A 24,553-nucleotide genomic window follows, 5' to 3' on the forward strand; every position below is an offset into this window, starting at 1 on the left:
TCAGAAGAGGAAATATATATAGACAATACACATGTTAAAAGATGTGCAACTTCTCTAGAAATCAGGAAAATGCAAAATGAAACAATATTGATAAATATTTTTTGTTCATGAAATTATCAAAAATTAAAATGATTTATATCAGGTGTTAAGTGTGGGAATAGGTTTTGTCATACACTGTTGGGTGTAAATTGGTGCAACCATCTTGGAGGGTGATTTGGGAATACCAGTTACGATTTGAAGCGTGTATGTATATCCCTTTACTTAGCAATGCTATTTTCTCGTATCTCTTTAAGAAAATTATTTGCATATGTTTGAGAAAAGGCATCTAGGAGGATTTTCATTGCAGCATTATTTGTACTAGTGAAAAACTGGGAACTACCTAAATATCAACAAGGAAATGGTTAGCTAAATAGCTAAAACATATTGAGACATTCTGCATAAGTAGTTCAAAATAGTTATATGTTCCATGGAAACGTCAAGACATATTGTTAAATGGTTTTTAAATGTTTCAGATTAATGCCTGCAGAATGATATGATCTGGGCAAACAAGTAAAAAGCCTACAAAACATTACTAATGTAGTAATTAGTAACATTACTAATGGAGTAATAGAGTAGTTCTAAATGGTCTGTTTTTGCAATCAAATGCATTTGACCTATTGATGGAAGTTTTATTTTCCACAGGTAAGAAGCCTCTTCCTCTTAAAACAGCATTGCAAAAAAAGAGAAGTTATGGCAATGCTTTTAATCATCCCAGTGCTATACGATTACAAGAGAGTGATTCTTTAGCCACCAGCATTGATCCAAAAGAAGATCACAATTATAGTGCCAGTAGCATGGCAGCACAGCGTTGTGCATCCAGGTCTAGCATTTCTTCCCTGTCTTCTGTGGATGAGGTATATGAATTTATCCCAAAGAGTAGCCATGTGGGAAGTGATGGCAGTGAAGGATTTCATAGTGAAGAAGATACAGATGGTGATTACGAAGATGATCCTCTTGGAGACAGTGGCTATGCATCACAGGCTTGTGCAGATTCCTCTGAAAAAGGGCAATCAGGCAAAAAGATGCGAAAACAGTCATGTCAAGAAATTGATGAGGAGCTCAAAGAGGCAGCTGGATCTCTGCTCCACCTTGCTGGAATTCGTACATGTCTAGGTTCCCTAATAAGTACTGCAAAGACACAAAATCAAAAGCAACGGAAAAAATAGAAATACTTACTAGTGTGAAATTATTTTTAAGTGTGGCAATACTCTTTTACTTAATTCTTTACGAGGGATGTCAAAGCCATAATGGACTTCTTTAGTTTTAGGGTGGGGGACGGGTACGAATTACTTGTTTCTTTCAAAACATTTTTGGTTTTTGTTTTTTAAAATTTTTATTGAACAATTGTTGTTAGGATCATGCCCGATCATAAATACATGATGTGAAGTCCTAAAAGCATAATTTTTGTGATAAGTGTCCCTAAGATTTGGAAATTTTTATATAAGAAAATTCCCAGCCTTTGTCTTAAACTTGTAGGAAAAATCTTTTTCTGTTAATATGTCAAAATGTAAGATTTGGCAGTTCTGTAACTTTTTAAAATTTCTTTTCCAATCTGTAATTAACTATAGTTACTGATCCTGCTATAAATTTTGCTGATGTCTTTTTCATATACTTCTCTTCTGACACACAGTACAGTAGGATAAGATTTGGATTTTTTATTTTGTCTTAATTTTTGTTTTTAATTATTTTTTGTTGTGGCATGAGCAAAGTCGAATATAAATTGGAAAAGATTCTGGATGTCTAGAAAGTTCCTTTTGGTTACATAGGTAGAGAATACAACAAACAGTTCTAAGATTTAGAAAAGGCAATTTTGTGGTATGATTTCATCTGAGAACACTCCCAATTCCTATTACAATGGTATTTTTGAAATGTTTTTACTTCACAGATACTGCATAGCATTTATTGGGACCATTGTTCTTTCCCAGAGTGCTTTGCAGATATTGTTTAAGTTTAGCCACTAGCTGCCTTTGTTGAGTAGAAGTTATCCAATGAAAGGATATAGCCATAGAGTGTGTTATGGAATAACAGCCAGTTGGACATACTTTTGCAGTAAGGGAATCTTTCATTTGCTTGCCAAATGTACTGCATTCTGAGAATCTTGTAATAGGAATGGAGTGTAATAAAATATTTTGAATACTGAAACATCTGATTACTTACGTCATCATAAATAAAGTTAGGTCATTTAGGAAAAATCTTTTTTCAAGGTTTGAATGAATTAAATTCATTTTGAATACCAAATTAAATTTTTAAAAATTTAATGAAACTGTAGAGACAAAATACCTTCATGGATTTCAAAATCTGCATAAAATTAGGTCTTATACAATACAACCTTTTGAGGAGACAGTGTAATACTTATGTGTGCCATTAATCTACGCTAAAGATTTTATATTACTGTTCCAAAAGTGCATTGACTAAGGTATATGAAGTATTTGAGCAAATCTGCTTGTATGAGGTAATTTTACATAATATCAATTGTATAGTTTGACTAGATTATTCAAAAAGAATAAGGGATAACTAATAAACTAACCTTACTCATTTTATTTTTTTTTTACAATGGTGGAAGCAACTTTCCAAAAGTTCATCTTATCTCATATTATATTCTATGTCATAGGACAATGACCTTGTTTTCATTTTTCTGATAACTTATATACATATACATACATATATACACAGTCAAGCTCATGATGTTGATTTGCTGCTTTCAGCTGTTTCTATGACTATAAAAGCATTTTCTTGGATTTTGTAAAGAGACAGATATTTGTATTTTACTTCTAAATTTCATTTGGGCAAAACTATCAAATGAGAATGACAAAAACATCTTTTTCAATTGACAAGACTATAAGCCAGGGATAACAGTATTAATGTTCTCTGTCTTGTTTCCATGTTAATTTAACCTGGATAGCCAAATTAATAGAATTGGTGCTGTTGAAATAATATTAATAGTGATTTTAAAACTTTTGATAATGAAAAATAGCCCTTAAGCATGCAGGATGAGGTATTTGGAATTTTTCTTCTTCATATATGTCATATCTACAGAAAATGGCTAAACCAAGTTAACACCTTTTTACTGTAGATGGCAAATAAAACACCAGAAAAAAAAAATGCTTTTACCACAGTATAAATAATAGAGATCATACAAAGCATTTTAATAACAATATTGTTAAGTTGTTTACCATAGCCTTCTGGATACACCTTAGTAACTGTGTTTCAGTGATCTGGTTCCAGTTTATATTGTTCTACTGAAATTCTGTACCACAAATGTTCTACCTTGTTACTGTCCATTAGATAATTACTCTTTGTAAGTAAAGGAAAATGACCTAAGATAAGGAGGAGCAGAGTTGTTTCCAGCTCTAACAGGGATCTTCAAAGTTATTTTGTATTGATATACGTAACAATAACTCTTTGAACCGTTTGACTTTTCTCTCCCTCTTCATGTACTCTTCTCTCACATTTAAATGTTTAAGTCATACTCAGCCAGGAGAAGTTACACAATACTTTACACTTAATTCTTATACAGAATTTAGTGCATCAATTTCCACTTGCTAATGTACCAGGGCAGTTATTTTCAAGGGGAAAAATCTTTTTCATTATGGTCCACCTATTATTATTTCCATAGAAATTATGATCTCATTCCTCAGGTGTGTTGAAATAGAAACATGGCTGATAACCACCCAATTAAGGAAAGTCATTCCAAGTCCTGTGGACTGGAAATTGTATTCCCAATTATAAATAAATTTTACTGTAATAAAAATAACTTGGAAACCCCAGAGACGTTACATAGTTTCGCACATATCTTAAAATTGTGATCTCAGCTAACATAATTTGCCTTATGTCAAAACAATATAAATTTTGTTGCAACTGATTCCAATTTATAATAGATCCCTAGTAAAAGTTTTGATTCAGCATAATTGATCTTCATATCCCAAATAGAATCAGTGTTTCTTGAATATGTATTTTTGAAATTTATTTGTGCAATATATTACTAAATTAATGTTTTATTTTACTTTTCAAATTCAGAGAAAGAGAATAGGTTACCTGTGTTCATGGAAAAGCTAATAGTTGGTGGATCAACTCTCTTTTTCCACCTTTGAGCCTTTCCTGTCCTCATAGCCAGCATGACTTCTCTTAAATTAGATTCATTTGTATATAATAAAGTTTAGTATATATTTTTTCTTTGTTATTTTTGAGGCATTATTGTAAAGGGTTCATGTTAGATAGTCAGTTAAATATACTTTAGCACAAATGCAAAGCTAAAGAAAGTGTTAAGGAGGGAATATATGTGTCGTAGTAGACCAGGAGGCCCTTCCCAGCAATTAAATCAACAGATGTGAATACTTCACAAAGCTGTAAAGACTAATGTCTTAAATACTACAGTAACTTAACACCTTTTTGTGAAGACCATAGCATTTATTTAAGAAACTTTGAGGCTTTCTGGTTTACATATATTTTATAGTTTTTTTGTTAGCTTGAAATGTGTAAGCTTTGGCTTAAAGTTTACTTCATTATGTTAATGATGTAGTCAAAATATTTATTGAAAGGCAAATTAGAGTATTTTAATGTTACACCTGCCATTTTTTCTTAAAGCACATTCTTTGCATTTAACTGCCAGTGCCATTATCAAAACTTATTTTTAAAATTGTTGTACATTTCTTATTAAACAAAGTGCTTAATTTTAAAGTATTATGTTGCCATCATTAGTGTATAAAAATGTATAATTGCCAATTCATTATAACTATTTATTTTTACGTGAAAGTGTAAGAATGCTTTCTGATTCAAGAAATTTGTTATAAAACTGCTTCCTTATCCTCCTTTCTGATGTAGCATAAAAATTGTCCTGAGTTTGTGTTATAACTGTCAGTAGATGACCAGTCATGAGTGAACCACTTTTCAGTTGCCAGTCTTTGCTCATATTAAAAACAACTTACAAATGTTTAGTTTTTGTATCTAATCCCTGATTATTAAAATGTTTATAAAGTTTATTTTTACCAAAGAGATGCAATTCATTATGATAAAGTATTGCAGAATAAACTTTGTTTTATAACATTGTTTTGCTTTCTCTGTTCTTTTGCGGAGAAGAGTGGCAGTGGGGGGAGAGGGTAGCATAGGTGTAGGTGGCTCATCCTTCTACACAAACACACTTTCCATTGTAATATTGCAAAATTAGAATCATAGAGACAGGTGAAAAATAATAGTATCAATTTAAGAATTTTTTAAAATCTGGATTTTTTTAAGAATTGTTTTTCCTGGTTTTTAGGTATCATTTTAATCATCAAAAGCTAAAACAGTATTAATTAAATGATTCTCTTCCTAAGGTTGAACTACTTTTCCTATTCATTTACATATATCTAAGATATTTTGAAATATAACTGGGAAAAATGGAGTAGAATATAAAAATGAAATTATTATATTAAGATTATAAGTATAGTAGTATTACTTAAAAATACAATAATATCTGTTTAAAAACTGGGGCATCCATTACAAAATGCAATAATATTTTCTACATTATTTAAAATGAGTCAAATGAGACAGCCATATTGATTGTTAACTACCACACCCCCCTTTCTGCCCTCTGCCTTCCAAGGTATCCCTTTGAAATACACAGTCATTTAAAAATCATAAGCTTCTGGAGGCCATGTGCTTGTTGAAGAGTTTTATTTTCACTATTGCATTCACCATTTTCTAGCTCATACTAGTTCTAAAGGGGAAAGAAATATTTAAGTAATATTTATAGAAAAATATTATCAAACTATGGGTCAAAAAAAGACATTTAGTCTTTTCCTCAAGAATTTCAGGACAAATTAATTTGATAATTTTTTTAAACTGGAAATAAAGCTATCATAAAATATATGAAGACTTAGATTTAAAATTCTTTTTTTTTTTGAGACAGAGTCTCGCTTTGTTGCCCTGGCTAGAGTGAGTGTGGTAGCATCAGCCTAGCTCACAGCAACCTCAAACTCCTGGGCTTAAGCGATCCTTCTGCCTCAGCCTCCCGAGTAGCTGGGACTACAGCCATTTGCCACCATGCCCGGCTAATTTTTTCTATATATTTTTAGTTGTCCAGATAATTTCTTTCTATTTTTAGTAGAGATGGTGTCTCGCTCTTGCTCAGGCTGGTCTCGAACTCCTGACCTTGAGTGATGCACCCGCCTCGGCCTCCCAGAGTGCTAGGACTACAGGTGTGAGCCACCGTGCCTGGCCTAGATTTAAAATTCTTGAAAATCACTGGATGCAGTGGCTCATGCCTGTAATTCCAGCTACTTGGGAGGCTGAGGTGGAAGGACTGCTTGAAGCCAGGGGTTCCAGACCAGCCTGGGCAACAAAGCAAGACCCTGTCTCTAAAAAATAACTAGTTGAAAATCTTAATGAACACTTAATTTTTAATCTTTTTTTGGCCTAATCTTAAAACTACTGGTGTCATATTCCATGAAATTTTAAATAGACAAATGTTTAAAAGCTGTCAATTGAAAATTAAAATAGCCATGTGCTACACAGAAAATATAACTCATATTTACAGTTTGTGTTCCAAAAGTTTCTTTACAAATCTGTTGAAAAAGAATTTCCTAGTGAACTTCAAGGCAAGCTATAAACGCTTGTTTAGCTCCTAACATGGATAAGCAATAATCCCTCCTTAACTGAAAGTATTCTTACGTAAAATTTTATGTAAGTGGATTTACTTCCATTATATTTTTTCTTCAACCTTGAGATTTTGGTTCAAGGAAATATTTACAAGTCAATCTTATTGAGAAATTTTAATAAAACAGGAAACTGGGCATTAGATAGAAAAGAGGTTGTATTATAAAAAGTAGAATGAATTTAGGGGAGATTTGTGAGGGTGAAGCAAAATTGCTGTCTACTAGTTGATAATTCTGATGAAATTGAAACCAGATGAAAGTACTCTGCAATGTAAGTTCACATTATAATTTTGTATATTGGAGAGGAGTTGAGAAAAAGTTCTATACGCTTGGTGAATTAAGCATCTCTGCACTCAAGTATTTGAGTCCGTAATCCCAAGCATTGTGCCTTAAGTGTTGGACATACCATATGCACTAATAAGCAAACATGGACAATCCCTGTCTTAAACATGTAAATGTGCAATTGTGAATTGTGATGATTGCCATGAAAGAAAAGAATAGGAGGGTCTATGAAAGCACAGAACATTTATTCTGGGATTTTAGGGATGTGATTTAGGCTGAGATCTAAAAGATACAAGTGTAAACTTGGGAAGGAAAGCATGGTGAATTGTTCTGGGCATAGGTAACACTAGTCACCAAGATCCCTGTGATGGGAGAAAATGAGATTTTGATTGTACAAAAAGGCTTGTGTGGATATGAAGCAAAAGAGCTGGGGCCAGAATTTGGCAAAGCCATATAATCAAAGATTTGGGCTTTTAAAGGACCTGGGAAGACTTGACCGGATGCGGTGGCTCATGCCTGTAATCCCAGCACTTTGAGAGGCTGAGGCAGGAGGATCACTTGAGGCCAGGAGTTCCACACCAGCCTGGACGACATATTGAGACCCCGTCTCTACAAAGAAATAAAAAAAAAAAAAAAAAAAATAGCTGGGCATTGTGGTGCTCACTAGTAGCCCCGCCTACTCAAGAAGGCTGAGGCAGAAGGATCACTTGAGCCCAGGAGTTTGAGGTTGCTGTGAGCTATGATTGCCCCACTGCACTCCAGCCTGGAAAACACAGACCCTATCTTTTAAAAAAAAGAACATGGAGAAGCCACTGAAGTTATATGCAATTTAAAAGGTCACCATGACACTTTGATATGGAGCCATAATGGAATGGAATGCCAGGACCAGACTGAGTTCCTCTGTAAAAAACTGGAAAACTGGACAAAATATTTGAAACAATTTAAGAGTGAGTCACCTCTAGGGAGATTAATGGGAAAGAAAGAGAATACAGATTACCAAAATCAGAAATGAAATGGGATATATGGACAGCTCACACAGAAATTAAAAGGATATAAAAGAATATTATGAAGAGCTTTATGTCAATAAAGTCAACAACTTAGATAAATTAAAATGCAACAAGAAAGCCCAATTTAAAAGTGGGCAAAATATCTGAACAGACACCTCACCAGAAAAGATAGAGGTGGCAGATAAGCATATGTAAAGATGCTCAACATCGTATGTCATTAGGAAATTAAAGCAACAATGAGATAAGACTACACAGCTATTAGAATGGCTAAAATCCAGAACACTGACAACACCAAATGCTGGAGAGAATGTGGAGTAACAGGAACGCTCATTCATTGCTGGTTGAAATGCAAAACGGCACAGCCACCTTGGAAGGCAATTTGGCAAGTTTCTTACAAAACGAGACATAGTCTTACCATGTGATCCAGCAATCATGGTCCCTGGTACGTACCCAAACAAGTTGAAAACATGTTCACACGAAAACCTGCACACAATTGTTATAGCAGCATTGTTCATAATTGCCAAAACTTGGAGGCAACTAAGATGTCCTTCAGTAGGTAAGTGGATAAACTGTGGTACATCCAGATAACGGAATATTATTCAGCAATTAAAAAAAAATAAGCTATTGACATTTCTCCAAAGAAGATATACAAGTGGCCAACAAGCACATGAAAAGATATTCGATATCACTAATTACTAGGCAAATGCAAATAACAATTGCAATGAGATACCACCTTATACCCATTAGGATGACTGCTATAAAAAAATGAATGATAAAAAACAGAAAATGACAAGCGTTGGCAAGGCTGTGGGGAAATTGGGACACTTGCACAGTTGCTGTGGGATGCAGTGTGGAATTCAAACTGGTACAGTCACTATGAAAAGTAGTATGGAAGTTCCCCAAGAAATTAAAAACAGAATTACTATCTCACCATATGAGGGCTCCTATAAAGAAAAAAAATTATTTTAATTTAAAAAGTAGAATTACTATATGATCCAGCAGTCCCACTTCTGGATACATACACAAAAGAATTGAAAGCAGGGTCTCAAAGAGATATTTATACACCCATGTTTGTAGCAGCATTATTTACAATAGCCAAAAGGTAGAAGCAACACAAATGTTCATCAACAGATAAATTGGATAAACAAAATATGGTACGTACATACAATGGAATATTATTTAGTTTCAAAAAGGAAGGAAATTTTGACATATGCTACAACATGGATGAAGCTTGAAGGCAGTATGCTAAGTGAAATAAGCCAGTCATAAAAAGACAAATACTGTATGATTCTGCTTATATGAGCTACCTACAGTAGTCAAATTGATAGAGACAGAAAGTAGAAAGATGCTTTCCAGGGACTGGAGAAAGAGGGGAATGGAGAGTTGTAGTTTAATATGGAGTTTGAATTTTGCAAGATGAAAAGAGTTCTGGAGATTGGTTGTACAATATTGTGAATGAACTTACTACTGAACTGGACACTTAAAAATAGGTTAGTAAATTTTGTGTTGTGTGTGTTTTACCACAATTTAAAAACAAAAAACAAAATAAAAAGAATTGAGCTATCAATCCATGAAAAGACATGGAAGAACTAAGTGAAAGAAGCCAGTCTAAAGAGGCTAAATACTGTGATTCCAGCCACAGTCATGCATTGCTTAGCAACGGGCATACATTCTGAGAAATACACCATTAGGCGATTTTGTCATTGTGTGAACATCACAGAATGTACTTACACAAACCTAGGCATAGCCTACTACACACCTGTTCCTAGGCTACAAGCCTGTAGACCATGTTACTGTATTGAATACTGCAGGCACCGTAACACAATAGTATGTATTTGTGTATCTAAACATAGAAAAGATACAGTATAAAAGATAAAAAATCGTAAACCTGTATAAAGCATTTACCATGAATGGAGCTTGTAGGACTGGAAGTTGTTCTGAGTGAGTCCTTGAGTGGTGAGTGAATGTGAAGGCCTAGGACAGTACTGTACACAACTATAGATTTTATAGACACTGTACACTTAGGCTACACTAAATTTATAAAAGGAAATTTTCTTTCTTCCATAATAAATTAACCTTAGCTTACTGTAAACTTTTTACTTTGTAAACTTTGACTCTTTTGTAATAACACTTACTTTAAATACAAACTCATTGTACGACTGTACAAAAATATTTCTTTCTTTATATCCTATAAGCTTTTTACTTTACTAAAATTATTTTACTTTTTAAATTTTTTCGTTAGGACCTAAGACACAAACACACACATCAGCCTAGGCATACACAGGGTCAGATCATCACTATAACTGTCCTGCATCTCTTCATCTCGTCCCATGGGAAGGTCTTTAGGGGCAATAACACACATGCAGCTGTCATCTCCTATGATAACAATGTCTCCTTCTGGGCCACCTCCCGAAGGACCTGCGTGAGGCTGTTTTACAGTTAACTGTTTTTTTAATAAGTAGAAGGAGTCCACACTAAAATAACGGTAAAAAAGTATGATATAGTAAATACACAAACCAGTAACATAATCATAACATTATTGTAATATTATAGTAAATACACAAACCAGTAACATTATCATTGTCAAGTATTATGTCCTGTACATAACTGTATGTGCTATATTTTCATATGATTGGCAGTGCAGGTTTGTCTAAACCAGCATCACCACAACACATGAGTAGAGCATTGTGTTATGACAATATGATGACTAGGATGTGACTAGGCAATAGGAATTTTTCAGCTCCATTATAACCTTATGAGAACACCGCCGTATATGTGGCCTGTCTTTGACCGATACATCATTATGCAGTGTGTGACTGTATATGACACTCTGGAAAAACTACAGAAAAAGCAAAACAGTAGAAAGATCAGTGGTAGCCAGGGGTTTCAGGGGGTAGGGAGAGGGGATGAATAGGTGGAGCATAGGAGATTTTCAGAGCAGTGACACAATTCTGCATGATACTGTAATGGTGGATACATGTCATTATACATTTCTCAAAGCCCATAGAAATTAAAACCAGAATGAACCCTAATGTAACCTATGGATTTTAGTTAATAGCAATGTGATAATATTGGCTCATCAATTGTAACAAATGTACTATATTAACGCAGTACCATAATAGGAGAAACTGGGGTGGGGTGAAGGGCAGGAAGGGGTTATATGAGAACTGTGTACTTTCCCCTCAAACTTTCCTAAAACTCCTCCAAAAAAATTAAGTCTATTAATTAAAAAACAAAACAAAAGCAAAAATACTTTCCAACTGCCACCTGAAAGAGCTTCCAATGGCCAAAGCTAAAACAACATGAGCACCAAAATAATAAAGTAGTATTGTGTTCTATCTTAATGTATGAAATAAATATCCATGAGTCCATACTGATATAAATGATTGAATAAATTAATAAATGGGGTGACTCTCCCATGCAGAAGAATTCCAAATAAATTACTCAGCTACTCCACCCTGAAGGAGGGAAGCATAATTCCTATTTGTTAAGTGTGGGCTGTGCAAAATGACTCTCTTCTTTGGAAGGGAAGGGGAGGCAGTGCCTTCGCAGTGTGGCAACATGACAAACTACTTAGCCAGGTGGCCGAGGTCAACCTCAGCAGTCATGAATCATGTTGATAGTAAGTACCCTTTACTGTACTTCCGTGATCTTCCTCCCAAAACCCATAGTCTAATCATGAAAAAAACATCAAATTCCTGTAGTTTGGTATCCTATAATATGCCTGACCACTGTTTCTCAAAATTGACAAGGTCATTAAAAACAATGAAAGCCTGAGAAACTCTCACAGCCAAGGTGAGCCTAACTCAATGTGATGTATCCTGGATTAAGTCCAGGAACAGAAAAAGGGTATTAGGTAAAAAACTAAGAATATCTAAATAAAGTATGGACTTGTGTTAATAACAATGTATCAATAGCAGTTCTTTAATTGTAACAAATGTATCATACTAATGTAATAGGTTAATAATAGGGGAAACTGTGTAGGGCAGAGGGTATCTGGGAAGTATTTGCTCAATTTTTTGTAACTCTAAAACTGTTCTAAAAAAAAAGTCTATTAAAAGAAAAAAACTTCAAACAAAGAAAACTCTAAGTCCAGATGGTTACACTGGTGAATTACATATAATTGGCCAGGTGTGGTGGCTCACGCCTGTAATCCTAGCACTCTGGGAAGCCAGGGTGGGAGGATCACTTGAGCTCAGGAGTTCGAGACCAGCCTGAGCAAAAGAGAGACCCTCTCTACTAAAAATAGAAAAATTAGCTGGGCGTGGTGGTGCATGCCTCTAGTACCAGCTACTCGGGAGGCTGAGCCCAAGAGTTTGAGGTTGCTGTGAGCTAGGCTGACGCCACAGCACACTCTACTCAGGGAAACAGAGCGAGACTCTGTCTCAAAAAAAAAAAAAAAAAAAAAGGAGGGGGGAGAAATAATGCTATTTATACCCAAACTCCTTAAAAACAAAAAAGAGAATGAGGAAAAATTTTGCAACTTACTTTACAAGGCTAGCATTAACCTAATACCAAAACCAAGTAAAAACATTATTAAAAAAAAAACTACAGAACAATATCCCTCATGAATATAGACACAAAAATTCTTAACAAAATATAATCAAATCAAATTCAGTAATACACAAAAGGCATGATACCTCATGATCAAGGGGGCTCATCCTAGGAATGCAAGTTGTTACAACATTTGAAAATCATCATGTAATTCACCATATCAACAGATACAAGAAGAAAAAAAATGACTGTTTCAACAGATGCAGAAAAGTTTTTAACAAAATTCGATGCCATTCATGATAAAAATTTTAAGCAAACTAGGAATTGCTACAATAGAAAACTACTCAGAAACAAAAACAAACAAACTGCTGATACAGTGGACTTGAAACCAGTCTCCAAGGAATATACATATGTGATTCCACTTACATGGAATTTTTAAAAAGACCAATCTAATCCTCTCTCTAGTGACAGAAAGCAGAGCAGGGATTGCCTAGGACCAGGGCTTGGGGTGGGTGGGCAGGGTTAAGAATCATACACACACTGCAAAAGAGAGAAAAGCTTCTTGGTATTCTATTTTTTGCAAAACAAAAAATAATTTGTTTTATTTGAACTGTAGAGTCAGAGAAATAATACAAATTTGTTAGTAAGCAACAGATGAGAAATTGAAATAAATCGAACAGCTCTATTAGAGCTGATAGATGAATAAAAAACCTTCAGGTCATACCAATGGCTCCCATATAGAATATAAGATAGACTGGAGAGAAAAATATTAAAAAGTTTCCAAGGATGGTGGGGTGGATGTGGGGGGCCAGTTGCTAGAAGTTCAATGGCTTTTTTTTTAAAAAAAAAAACTTAAGAACTACCTAAAACTGATTTAGTCATCTGTGATGGATGTTATCTGCAATGTTATAACAACCAATTCTTGAGTGTTTTCTACTTGCCAGGCATGGCGAGCACTAAGCCAAGTATTTATATATTGTTTGTTCTTTCATTTAATCCTCATATCAACTCTGTGAAGTTAATGAGATAAATGTACCATTTACATATGAAGAAACTCAGACTCAAGGAGCTTAATTTACCCATGGTTACACTAGCTAGCAAATGATTAAAAAACCAAGTCTGATTACTAAATGTGTGCCTAATTACCAGGTTTTGCTGCCTGTAGGTTATAGGAATATCTAGGCACAAAAACATGCTTGACCACTTATTCATTTGTTCAACAAATCTTTATTAACCACTTTTTAAATGCCCACCACGGTGTTGGGCCTTGGCAGTTTGGCAGTGAACCAAATGGACTGGTCTCTGCCCTTGTGGAGCATATATTCTAGCAGGAGGAGACAGACAAAATAAGAAATTGAAATAAAATATCAGAAGTGATAAATGCTACGAAGGAAAATAAGGTGAGGAAGAGGAAGTAGAGGAGGGGTGACAGTTGTTGTTTTAGGTGGGGTGGACAGGGAGGAACACCGCACAAGGCGGCCTCTGAGCAGAGCAGGGGACAGAATGATGTGCAGGACCGAGATACACAAGCACCTAGAGGAGGAGCCTTCTTGGTAGGGACCAGGGAAGGTCAAGGAAGCAGAAAGGCCAAGGTAGAGGCTGCTGCCCTTTGATGTTTTTACAGGAACAGCAAGAGGAATAGCTATTGTGCCCGGAGCAGACTGTGCAAAGGAAAGACTGAGAGGAGGCGAGACCTGAGAAATACTCAGGTTCCAGGGCCCAAGTCATGTCACACAGAGCTCTGCAGATGCCACGGTAAGAACTTAGAACCCAAGATCAGGGGAGTGATGGAATCAAATGTACATTTTCAAAGGGTCACTATTGTGCCCTGAGATTTGAAGATTGTTCATGGAAAATCTAAAGTAGAAATCCTTAATCAAATACTTTCTCACAAAACAATATGTCCTAGTTACCCTTCAAGCCAAAATAATTCCTCAACCAAAAAATGACTAATCCGGGAAGTTAAGAAAGAAGGAGTTGTTTCTCGAAACTAGGACCCGTATTACTGTATCTTATTTACAAGTTGTTTTATAGGGTAAAATCTTACCTATTTTCCCTTGTATTAAAATCAGCCTACATTATTGAAAAGTCTATTAAAAGGTCTATTTCTACTTTTACTACTTTTAAATGTAATTGGAACTAAGGCATCCACGTTTTTTTGGAGCATTAAGGGTAGAGAGAAGAATAATTTTATAATTAGCCTACCTGACAGATTTCATTAAGTAATTCAAGCATTCTCCAAAGATCTTGCTTACAGTATTGAATCTCTTAATAAGTAGAGTAAAAGTAAATAAGAAACTGAGCCTTGATCAAATGATAGTACCATCAATTCCACAACACCAAAGTTTGGCTAATCCACTTACTGATCTTTCAAGCAAACCCTTTAAGAACACACGTGTGGTATCTTTCTAGTCAAATGAGCAAGAACCATGTCCGCAGGAGAACTCTCCCCTAGCATCACACCAAGGTTTCACTTAAAAGAACTCCCACCCACTTTCAGCCTTCACTTGCATACCAATCTGAATTCTTAAAGAAAATTATATATAAGATTGGTTTTTCCTCAATGAAAGTGTTGGATGAGAATTCTGAGGATGAGTGTTCTTTTGGAACTTGATTCTGTGTCAGTATTCTCTTTCCCTTCCTTTAGATGAATTTTCCCCAGGAAATGTATGGTTAACTTTAAGAACAATTGTTGATTATTCAAATGAGAAATTACAACGTTCAAATACTTGCTGCCAGCTTTTGGCAGAGGCAGTGGTGTACTTACACATTTCAGCTGACATACTACAGGCTCTTTATCAGTGGAGGTAAAAGCAGGGCCATATATAATTTATTAGTACTCTCTCTCTCTCTCTAATTGCTTTCCAGTAGAATTGCAGAAAGGAATTCTCACTCTCTTCTGTTTCCCATGGGGGTTTGCCTTTGTTACAGCTCAGCCATAAGCTTTATATGGAGTTGCAGCTTTTGAAATAGAGCATTAATTGGAAGCAATTATCCAATTATACCAGCTGTGACTATGCTGTATACTGAATATTTACCAAGAAAAGAAAGCGTTTAACAGATGATTTAATATCGCAGCCTGGCATAATGAACCTGCAACTGACACTGCAATTGCATAGCTAATGTCTTCAATGGCTGAAATATTCAAGAATACACAGTGAAAGTCAAAAAATAAAATAAAATAGAGACTAGTTATCAGGCTTGTTATTCAAAGTATTGCAATCATGTCCATGTTGTTTGCAAAAGTAATCAAAGAATTTATTATCTAAAATGTGTGAGATTTCTCCAACTGCTTGATTTTAAAAGTAGATATGCTTTCAACTTCGATTTTTTTTACTTTTGATGCCTCATGTGTGTACCCTGAAGTCTTATTATAAGCCTGTCCTTGAAATTGATGCTTTGGAACCACTTAAGGTACTTCTCAGATAAGTACCAAGAAGAACCTGCCTCGTGTGAAATTTCACTCTGCAACCAATGGTGTGGTAATGAACTGCCGAGTAGTCATTTTCTGCCTGTAATCTATTCAGCTTCTCAAGTGCTGACCAAGTGCTTGGCAGGAAAGGCTTTGGCTAGCCTAGGATTGATGAAATGGACATGAAGATAATCCATATGCTGTCAAAAAATATCTTTATAGGCAAAAATCTACTACTAACACCTGCAATATTGGGTCTGCAAAAAATGGAGAAAATGTTGCAACAAATTTGTTAGCTCTATATTAAAGAAACAAAACAAAGGAGCCAAAACACTTTGCTACCAACTCTTGAGTCAGTGCTGTCTTGACAAAGAGATGCCATTCCTTCATGTGCTATGATGTCACCTTTGTCCAATCATAACCTTCCTTCTGAGAGTGGAGGATAACTCTGGAGACAAGGTGAGTGACAGCAGCGAGCAATGCAGCAGTCACTAGGCAACAAGATCCAGCCTTCAGTGGAAGAGAATTCTAAAACGTTTAACCCTCACACTGTCTGGGTGTCTTGTTGCTGAAATGGCAGTAATCTCTGGACAAAGGCCTAATATGAATAATGCAGATTGTTTCTAAAGCTGTGTTTCTCCGGGCCATGTGAGGAAACTTCCTGCTTAGACTAACAGCATTACTCAATCTGAAAAGGTTGGTAAAGTTAGGAATTTTTAAAACCTCTTTTTCACAAGGTCACAGTTTAAGCCACATGAGTACCTCCTCAGTATGTTTAGAACTGTTATTCAGTTGCCCCCCATAATCCAGGGTACCACTCAGGTGTGTAGTCTATGCTCTGCACAAAAGCACACTATAGAGGGGCTGACCCGAGCTGGAATCTGCCTGTGCACCCTTGCCAAGACACACCCTTGTTATCTCAGTCTGGAGGAGGGAATCTTGATCTAATTTCTTGCCCTGATGTGGTGCCATTTTATACTTTGTCTGCCTGGAGGAGGTGCTTTTTCCTAATTTACACAAAGTTGCTGTGTGAGCTCTGGGGAGGGGGGCCCTCAAGTACATCTTATTTTTCCCACTAGTCAAAAGTTCTGGGCTGGGCATGGTGGCTCACGCCTGTAATCCCAGTGTTTTGGGAAACCAAGGTGGGAGGATTGCTTGAGGTCAGGAGTTCGGGACCAGCCTGAGCAAGAGGGAGACCACATCTCTACAAAAACTAAAAAAATTAGCCAGGCATGCCTGTAGTCCCAGCTACTCGGGAGGCTGAGGCAGAAGGATCACTGGAGCCTGGGTGTTTGAGGTTGCAGTGAGCTATGATGATGCCTGGGCTACAGAGCGAGACCCTGTCTCAAAAAAAAATCTGCAAGATTGTTCCTCCTCTTTCACTTGACTCTGCTGTAGAATTTAGCACAGGGCTGGACAGTCCCAATACAGATGTGGACTGTTGGTATCGTTTCCAAACTAGATTTCCAGAACCACTTCGTTCACATTGTTTTGATTTGTTTCCAGAAAAAAAAAATGTTTTTTAGAATTTCTCTAATGAAGCTATTATTTTTGTTAATTTGAGAGAGCTAATAGTTTAATATTATTATTATTTTCTGTCCCCAGTTACACAGTATAATTCTTAAAAAGATAAATCTTTATTGTTTTTTAGCCAGATTATAAACAGATTAGCAGACACTTATTAAGTGGGCTCCTTAAGAACAGTGGGTAGGTACCATGTTTTCTCTAACAGTGCCTGGCACATAGGAAATGCACCTGAATGAATTAATCAATTGGTTAATTAATTAATGGTATTCGCTTGGGGGATCCAACAGAGGAGTTATATAATAATTTGGAATTGTCAGAAACTTTACAGGTTATCGAGTACAACACTCATTTTGCAGTTGAGGAAACTGAGACCCAAATAACTAACCAATTCACACATCTAGTTAAAAGCATAGCCAAGTGTCCCTATAATCAGGCTAATGTGGAGACTAATTTAGATTATAATCATGTAGAGAGCAAAGATCATTTCCATTGACCTTGCTATGTGCCTTGTCTAGTATCATTAAATCTGTCCTCAATGTTGGTGCTAATATATTTCATGACCATAATGATGTTGAAAAAAATAAAACTCAGATCCAGTTCCGAAATAACCAGGCCGCGGTTGGCTCACTGGGGCCACTTTTCTTCTGAAACATAAAAATCTCATAGTTATTATTGCTTTGCAAAGTGTATTTTTTTCTGTCATTGAAGGTTTTTACAATCTAATTAAGGAAACAGGGCTAACACAAGATAAATTAGAGAAACAACACAGCCAAAAATTTACCAAATCAGGCATTTTACATATTTAATCCTCACAAAGGGCAGATCGAGGATATAAAACCAGTCTTCCTACTAAGAAAACTTTTTTTATCCTAAAATCAATATTTTCCAGACTCTAGTTATTCATATTTTTAATACTGTCACCTGTACTATCTCTTTAATATTTTTCTTTAAATTGACCCACTTTTTATGTTAGTGTTAGATTCTAAGTTATAATATCCCTTACTGGGTGTATCAGATATGTATTTTTCCTGATGTACATGAAAGTAAATATATAATTATTAATATCTTTAAAATGTTACTATATTAATATGTCTGAAAATGTTTATCTGCGTTCCATCAGCTGTACATGTCACTCCTTGGGAAACAGTCTACTACACTGTGTTTTTAAATGTACAAGGACATTAAACATAATCTGGCACTAATCAACACAATATGAATTGTCCAAAAAGGGAAAAGCCAGTACTAACTACAGCTGAGTTCATTTGATTCTAACAAGACTTTCAAGAAATTATATTAGATATCACAGTCTTGTGTTCAAATTTAGCTGCTAGTTCAAGCATTGCAACTAAATGTGTGACCTGGCATCAGTCTGTTTCCTCATCTGTCAAAGAGCAGATTGGATTAGACAAACCCTGAAGGCCAACATTCTATGGGCTAAAATCATCTGCATTACTTATCTGACTCCCCAGGTGGACAAAAGATGCCTGTCAGCAAGGAGATACCCACACATGAACTTAAAATGTAATGGAAACACAATGACCACAGTGAATGTGAATATATTAAATTCTCTACTAAAGATTTTTGAATGATTCCTTTAAAGAGCAAAATTAGGTATATTGTTAGCAAGACACACTTAAAAATAAAAACACTAAAAATAAAGGGCTGGGCAAATATACCAAATAAACCTTCCTACCCCCCCCCAAAAAAAATTAAGGTAGTAAAATTAATATCAGACAAGACAGAATCTGAAGCAAAAAGGATAAGGAGGGATATTTTATTTTGACAAAAGTGCAGTCCACCAAGATGTTATAGGTTGTGAATATTTATGGACAAAATAATTAAAGCCAAAATTTGTTAGAAATATGTGGAGAATATGACAAAATCACTAGAATAAAAATTTTAATAAATCTCCCTCTGAATTTACAGAATACATAGAACAAAATAAATCTTGAATTATGTATACCTTAGTAAGCTTGAATTAATAGATACATACAGGACTTTGTATCCAACAAAAATATATATCCTTGGCACAGATATATTTGAAAAGGTGATAAATTACACATTTTACACTGTTATATTCTCTGACTACAGTGAAATAAAATAAGAAATTAATAAGAAAGATAACTTTCCTTCTCACCAAATTAAATTACTTGGAAATATTCAAATTTAAGTCAAAGAGTAAATCAAAAGTGAAATTATATTAATAGATAATTTAGACATTAACAGATGAAAATTCATGGTGAAAGACGTATTCAGGGGAAATTCATAAAGTTAAATGCTCTTATTAATAAACACAAAATGTTGAAATAGATGAAAGAAGGTAGAAAGAACAACAAAATAGTATGAAGGAGAAATTCAGAATTAATGAAAGGATAAAAGCAGAGTCTAATTTATTAGAAAAAATGAAAATAGGCTTAATCTCTAAAACCACCAGTTGTTAGTTCGAAGGACAAGGAAATGGAGAAACTTCTCAAAAGTCTAATTATGAAACCAAGAAACTGCAAATGCAGATTTTACTAAAGGTTTGGAAAAAGGAGGGGTTGCGCTGCGTGAAAGACAGACAATCACTTAACGGTGAATATTAGAATTCCTCACTTTAAAATGTGTGTTGGCTATTTTCAAGACTGGGAACATCTCATCACTTTTACTTGGGCTCCAGCCTCCTGTTACCATTCTAGGTCTTTTCTCTTCCCTGGATCACCCCTGTCCTCTTTAGTTCAAAGTTCTCAAACCCCAAATTACTGCTCATTTCTCAGGGAGACCAGTTCCCCCCTCTCTCTCCTACCCTTAGGCCACCCAGCTGCCTTACAAGAGCCTTATTTTCCTAATAAAACTGTTCGAAGAAGCCATGTTCCAAGACATCTCTTCATGAGAGAAATTCTTTTGTCTCCTTGCTACAACAGTTGTTTTCTCCTTCTACCCACGTAATTTAAAACTTTTTACATTTACTAAATGTAAAATGCAAATGGCTAAATAAATGCCAATGTAGTAGAATTGGAAATTCACCTCCATTTTTGAAGTAAAATAAGGAATTCAAAAAATATGTCTACTGCATGTCTAGAGCATGTGTATTTTTGCTCACTTTGTGGTTAGGGGAACTTAAGTGGAAGCTTGAGAAGCACTGGTCCTTTTCTACTTCACTTTTTCATAATAAAAGTTTCAAGCAAACACAAAAGTAAGGTACAAAAGAACAGGGTAATGAATTATCATATATTTCCCAGCTTCAACAATTATCAATATATGGCAATGTTATCACAAATAAATCCTCCTCATTCTCTACCCCCTCGCACACAAGATTATTTTTAATCGAATTCCAGACATCATATCTATCCATAAGTACTTCATTATGTGTATCTAAAAGATAAAGACAAGTGTCTAGACAGTGTTCAAATGTCCCCAATTGTCTCAGGAAAGTTGTTCTACAGTTGTAGCAAAGCACCGTTCTTTTCAGACATTGTCCCCTGTCACAATCCAAAAATGCATACGATTATTAGATCCTTTCATAAGAGTAGTGTCACTTGGTGATGAAAAAGAGAGATTGTTTGAGGACTAGTCCAGCTTTGTTTATTTTATTTATTTTTTTCTTTTTCTGGAGCAAGACATTTCCAGAATAGTGGTCTGTTCTCCAGGCTAGTTGAATGACATTTTAATTTGCTCCACGAGCAGCCTCAGCCTTACAAACAATTAACCAAGGAACAATTTAGTCATACACGAGGCTCCTTCACGCCTGGGCCCTCTGTTGCTGAACAGCAGGGGGAAAACTTTGAGCTTTTAGAGAATTTGTGCATTCAAGAGTCAAAGAAGAGATAGAAGTGTGCAAAGGCAGGCCAGCTCAGGGGAAAACTCTGCTGGCTGCCAGGCAGAGGCCTCTTTACCACCTGCAGAACTGCAGCAGCCCAGCTACTGGGGGAATTGGGGGCCTTTCTGGGTGAGGGGAGGTATGGGAGGTATAGCAAGGGTGGCCAACTTGAATCGAGCAAGTGTAAGGAGTACGGCACAGGGAAGTGCCTCATGGCTCCAGCCCATTGGGGTGAGGTAGTTAGAGGTGAGATATGCAAAGAGGATCCTCAGAGGGATTCACTGACAGTGTTTTCCTATTTTTAAACTGTGCCCTGTGTCAGATGACCCTGTAAGCAAACATGGGGACAGAAATCTTTTCTTTATTCTCCCCCTCCTTATTTCAGATCTAGCTGTATAATCTTTTGTGGTTAAATAGGTTCCTTTTTTTTTTTTTAAGATATGGGGTCTTGCTATGTTGCTCAGCTTGGTCTCAAACTCCTGGCCTCAAGCAATCCCTCCCAAAGTGCTGGAATTACGTGAGTGAGCAACTGTGCCTCGCCTAAATAGGCTCTTTCGGGATGGCCCAGGAAGTGTCAGAAATAGGATTGGGGTGGTGGGTGGGTCAGATTGGGAAAGGCAAAGACTGGGAATCCAGCCAGACATGCTGGACGTGTAGGGGTAGTTAGTTGAGAGATAGACATACATAGAGCAATGTGTCAGCCAGTTCATGCAAATGTGTTTTTTTTTAGATTCCAATTCCTGTCTCTGGGTGATAGTTTGGGGGGCAAACGGGAAAATGCTGCACACCCCTGGCCTCTTCCAGGTGCTAACTTCTAATCAACCTGCAGAACTCAATAGATGTGATTTCCTCTCTGACACCAAACCTCTAGGTTGGTGTCCCTCTTGTGTGGTCCCTGAGCATGCTGACATGGCACAATCACACTGCACCCTAGCAGCCTGCTTCTTGTTCGTACATCCCACTGTTTGCATTAAACTATTGAAAATTGGATAGGTGTACACAATGAATCTGAATGTGATGCCCTTGTATATACTTGTATAATGTTTACGTTACTTATAAAAAACATCTGAATGAAAATTTCACCATGTACAGGCAAAACAAAGTTGATGTGGAAAGTAACTGATAATTTATTTATCTTCTATAGTGCCTATGACTTATTAGAACCCTCTAAATGAGGGTTAGAGGAGACTTTTTTGCACTAGATGTAGAAATACAGATAGATGTGCCATACATTTAAAGTTCATGAAATTAGTTAAGATATTTTAATATGGTTCCGAGCGCTAAAAACAAGCAGAGAAAAATATCTTGTGCCTTTGTGTTTTCAAGTACTTCAAGTACCACGTGTAGTACTTGACATATGGTAGGTACTCAATTAATATTTGTTGAAAGAATGAAAGGGTAAAAAAAAAGTGTATGTGAGTGTGCGTATATATATACAAATAAAAAAGTATATATATATAAGTATATATACTGGTATGCACCTATAGTCCCAGCTACTTGGGAGGCTCAGGTGGGAGAGTTGCTTGAGCCCAGGAGTTTGAGGTTACAGCGATCTGATGGTGCCACTGCATGCCAGCCTGGGTGATAAACTGAGACCTCATCTCTAAAAAAAGAAAAAGCACATATAAAAATATATAATATATATACATATAATATATAAAAGAATAGACACAAAAATGCATGCATTTTTTCCCAAGCTTTTGTTACATGGGAGATTTGCCTGTATTTTAGTATGAAGTGACAGTCATGTGAACCAATGAACAAAGGATGGTTTGCAGCCCTGAGAGCTCTTTTAGTAGCACATAGATGTGTAAAAAACCACTCGTTGTCTAAACCAATCCCAGGGGAAGATTGAACAGCCAAAATGTCACAGCAGGGTAAGACATTGTCTAAGGACATTATTGGGTGGATTAAGTCTAGAATATTCTCCAGTTTCATTAATTTGAGTCTGATCAACTAACTTCTTAGAAGTGAATCTCATGAGGAAAGTAGAAAAATAAATGCATAAAACAAAAACCCAATGTACCAAAATGTATGGAATGCAGCTAAAGCAGTTCTTTGGGGGAAATTTATAGCTAAATGCTTATATTAGAAAAGAAGAAAGATCTCAAATCAATAACCTAAACTTCTACCTTAAGAAACTAGAAAAAGAAGACCTGGCATGGTGGTTCATGCCTGTAATCCCAGCACTTTGGAAGGCTGAAGTAGTAGGCAGGAGTTTGATAACAGCCTAGGGAACATAGTGAGACCCAGTCTCTACAAAAAAACTTAAAAATTAGACTGGCATGATGGGTACACCTATAAGAGAGAGGAGAGAGAGAGAGAGAGAGAGAGAGAGAGAGAGAGAGAAGAAGAAGAACGTAATAATAATGATAAGAGGGGAAATAAATAAAATAGAAAACAAAACCAATAGAGAAAAGTAATGAAAGCAAAAGTTAATGTTTTGAAAAGATCAAGAAAATAGGCAACACTGAATTTTTTTAAAAAATGGGAATAAAGAAATTACTGAAATCAGGCATGAAAGTGGAGACATCACTAACTTTACAGAAATTAAAAGGATTACAGAGGAATACAGTGAACAACAATATGCCAATAAGCTGGTTAACTTAGATGAAATGGAAACATTCCTAGAAAGACATGAATTATTGAAAATGACTTAAGAAGAAATAAAAACAAAAGTGTGTGCATAAACATTTTTTCTGGACAAGTAGTTTCCTTTTAAGAATTATTTTTCTTCTGACATGTTTAGTGAAGGTAAAGAGACAAAGCACAGATAAACAAAAAGGAGGACACTAACTCCATGAGGAAGGTAACCACTGATAACATTTTGAAATGAAGCTTTCAGATATGTGCATGTATATGTGTTTATCAAAGGATGTTACAATGGGACTCCTCCTGCTTACTTTGGTGGAAGCCCAAAGGCTGATAACAATACAATAGATGCCCAAGGATGCCTACCTCCTAAATATCCAAACTGAGGAGCTGTGCCTCCTAGGCAACCTATGTAGAGCAGCCTGAAAGATTATGCAAATGGCTCTGCAGGCACTGAGCGGTCACCCCTCCAGCCTATAAAAAGCGAGGGTTGAAGACTGAGTGAGTGAGGGTTTCAGGGAGAGCCTTGTGAGTGGGCTGGGCCTCACTTGCCTCCCAGGGGAAGAGGAGGTGGCGCATGCCCTCATCCTAAGCCAGTGAGGGGGCCTTCCTGAGACCTCCTCAGAGAGCTTGACACGTGCCCCCTGGAGTTTTGGGACTTGCATCTGCCTTTTGCCAAAAGAAGCCTACAAGTGAGAGACTGTGGCCAGAACTAAAGTGGGTGACAGCAAAGAGAAAGGAGCGGCCAAGAAAGATGGGGACTGTGGAC

The 24,553-nt window shown here is 36.1% G+C and overlaps 1 protein-coding gene across 2 annotated transcripts in view; it reads left to right on the top strand.

The window, feature by feature from the left end:
- The window catches only part of FOXN2 (forkhead box N2), a 62,317-nt gene extending 57,232 nt beyond the window's left edge, over nt 1–5,085 (top strand). For both annotated transcript variants that reach the window (XM_045549559.1, XM_045549560.1), the window contains exon 6: nt 682–5,085. In XM_045549559.1, the coding sequence (XP_045405515.1) occupies nt 682–1,205 (524 nt within the window). In that variant the 3' untranslated portion in view covers nt 1,206–5,085. The remainder of the gene's footprint in view (nt 1–681) is intronic.
- The last annotated feature ends 19,468 nt before the right edge of the window (nt 5,086–24,553 follow it).

This window comes from Lemur catta, chromosome 4, assembly GCF_020740605.2.
Source record: "Lemur catta isolate mLemCat1 chromosome 4, mLemCat1.pri, whole genome shotgun sequence".
Lineage (NCBI taxonomy): Eukaryota > Metazoa > Chordata > Mammalia > Primates > Lemuridae > Lemur > Lemur catta.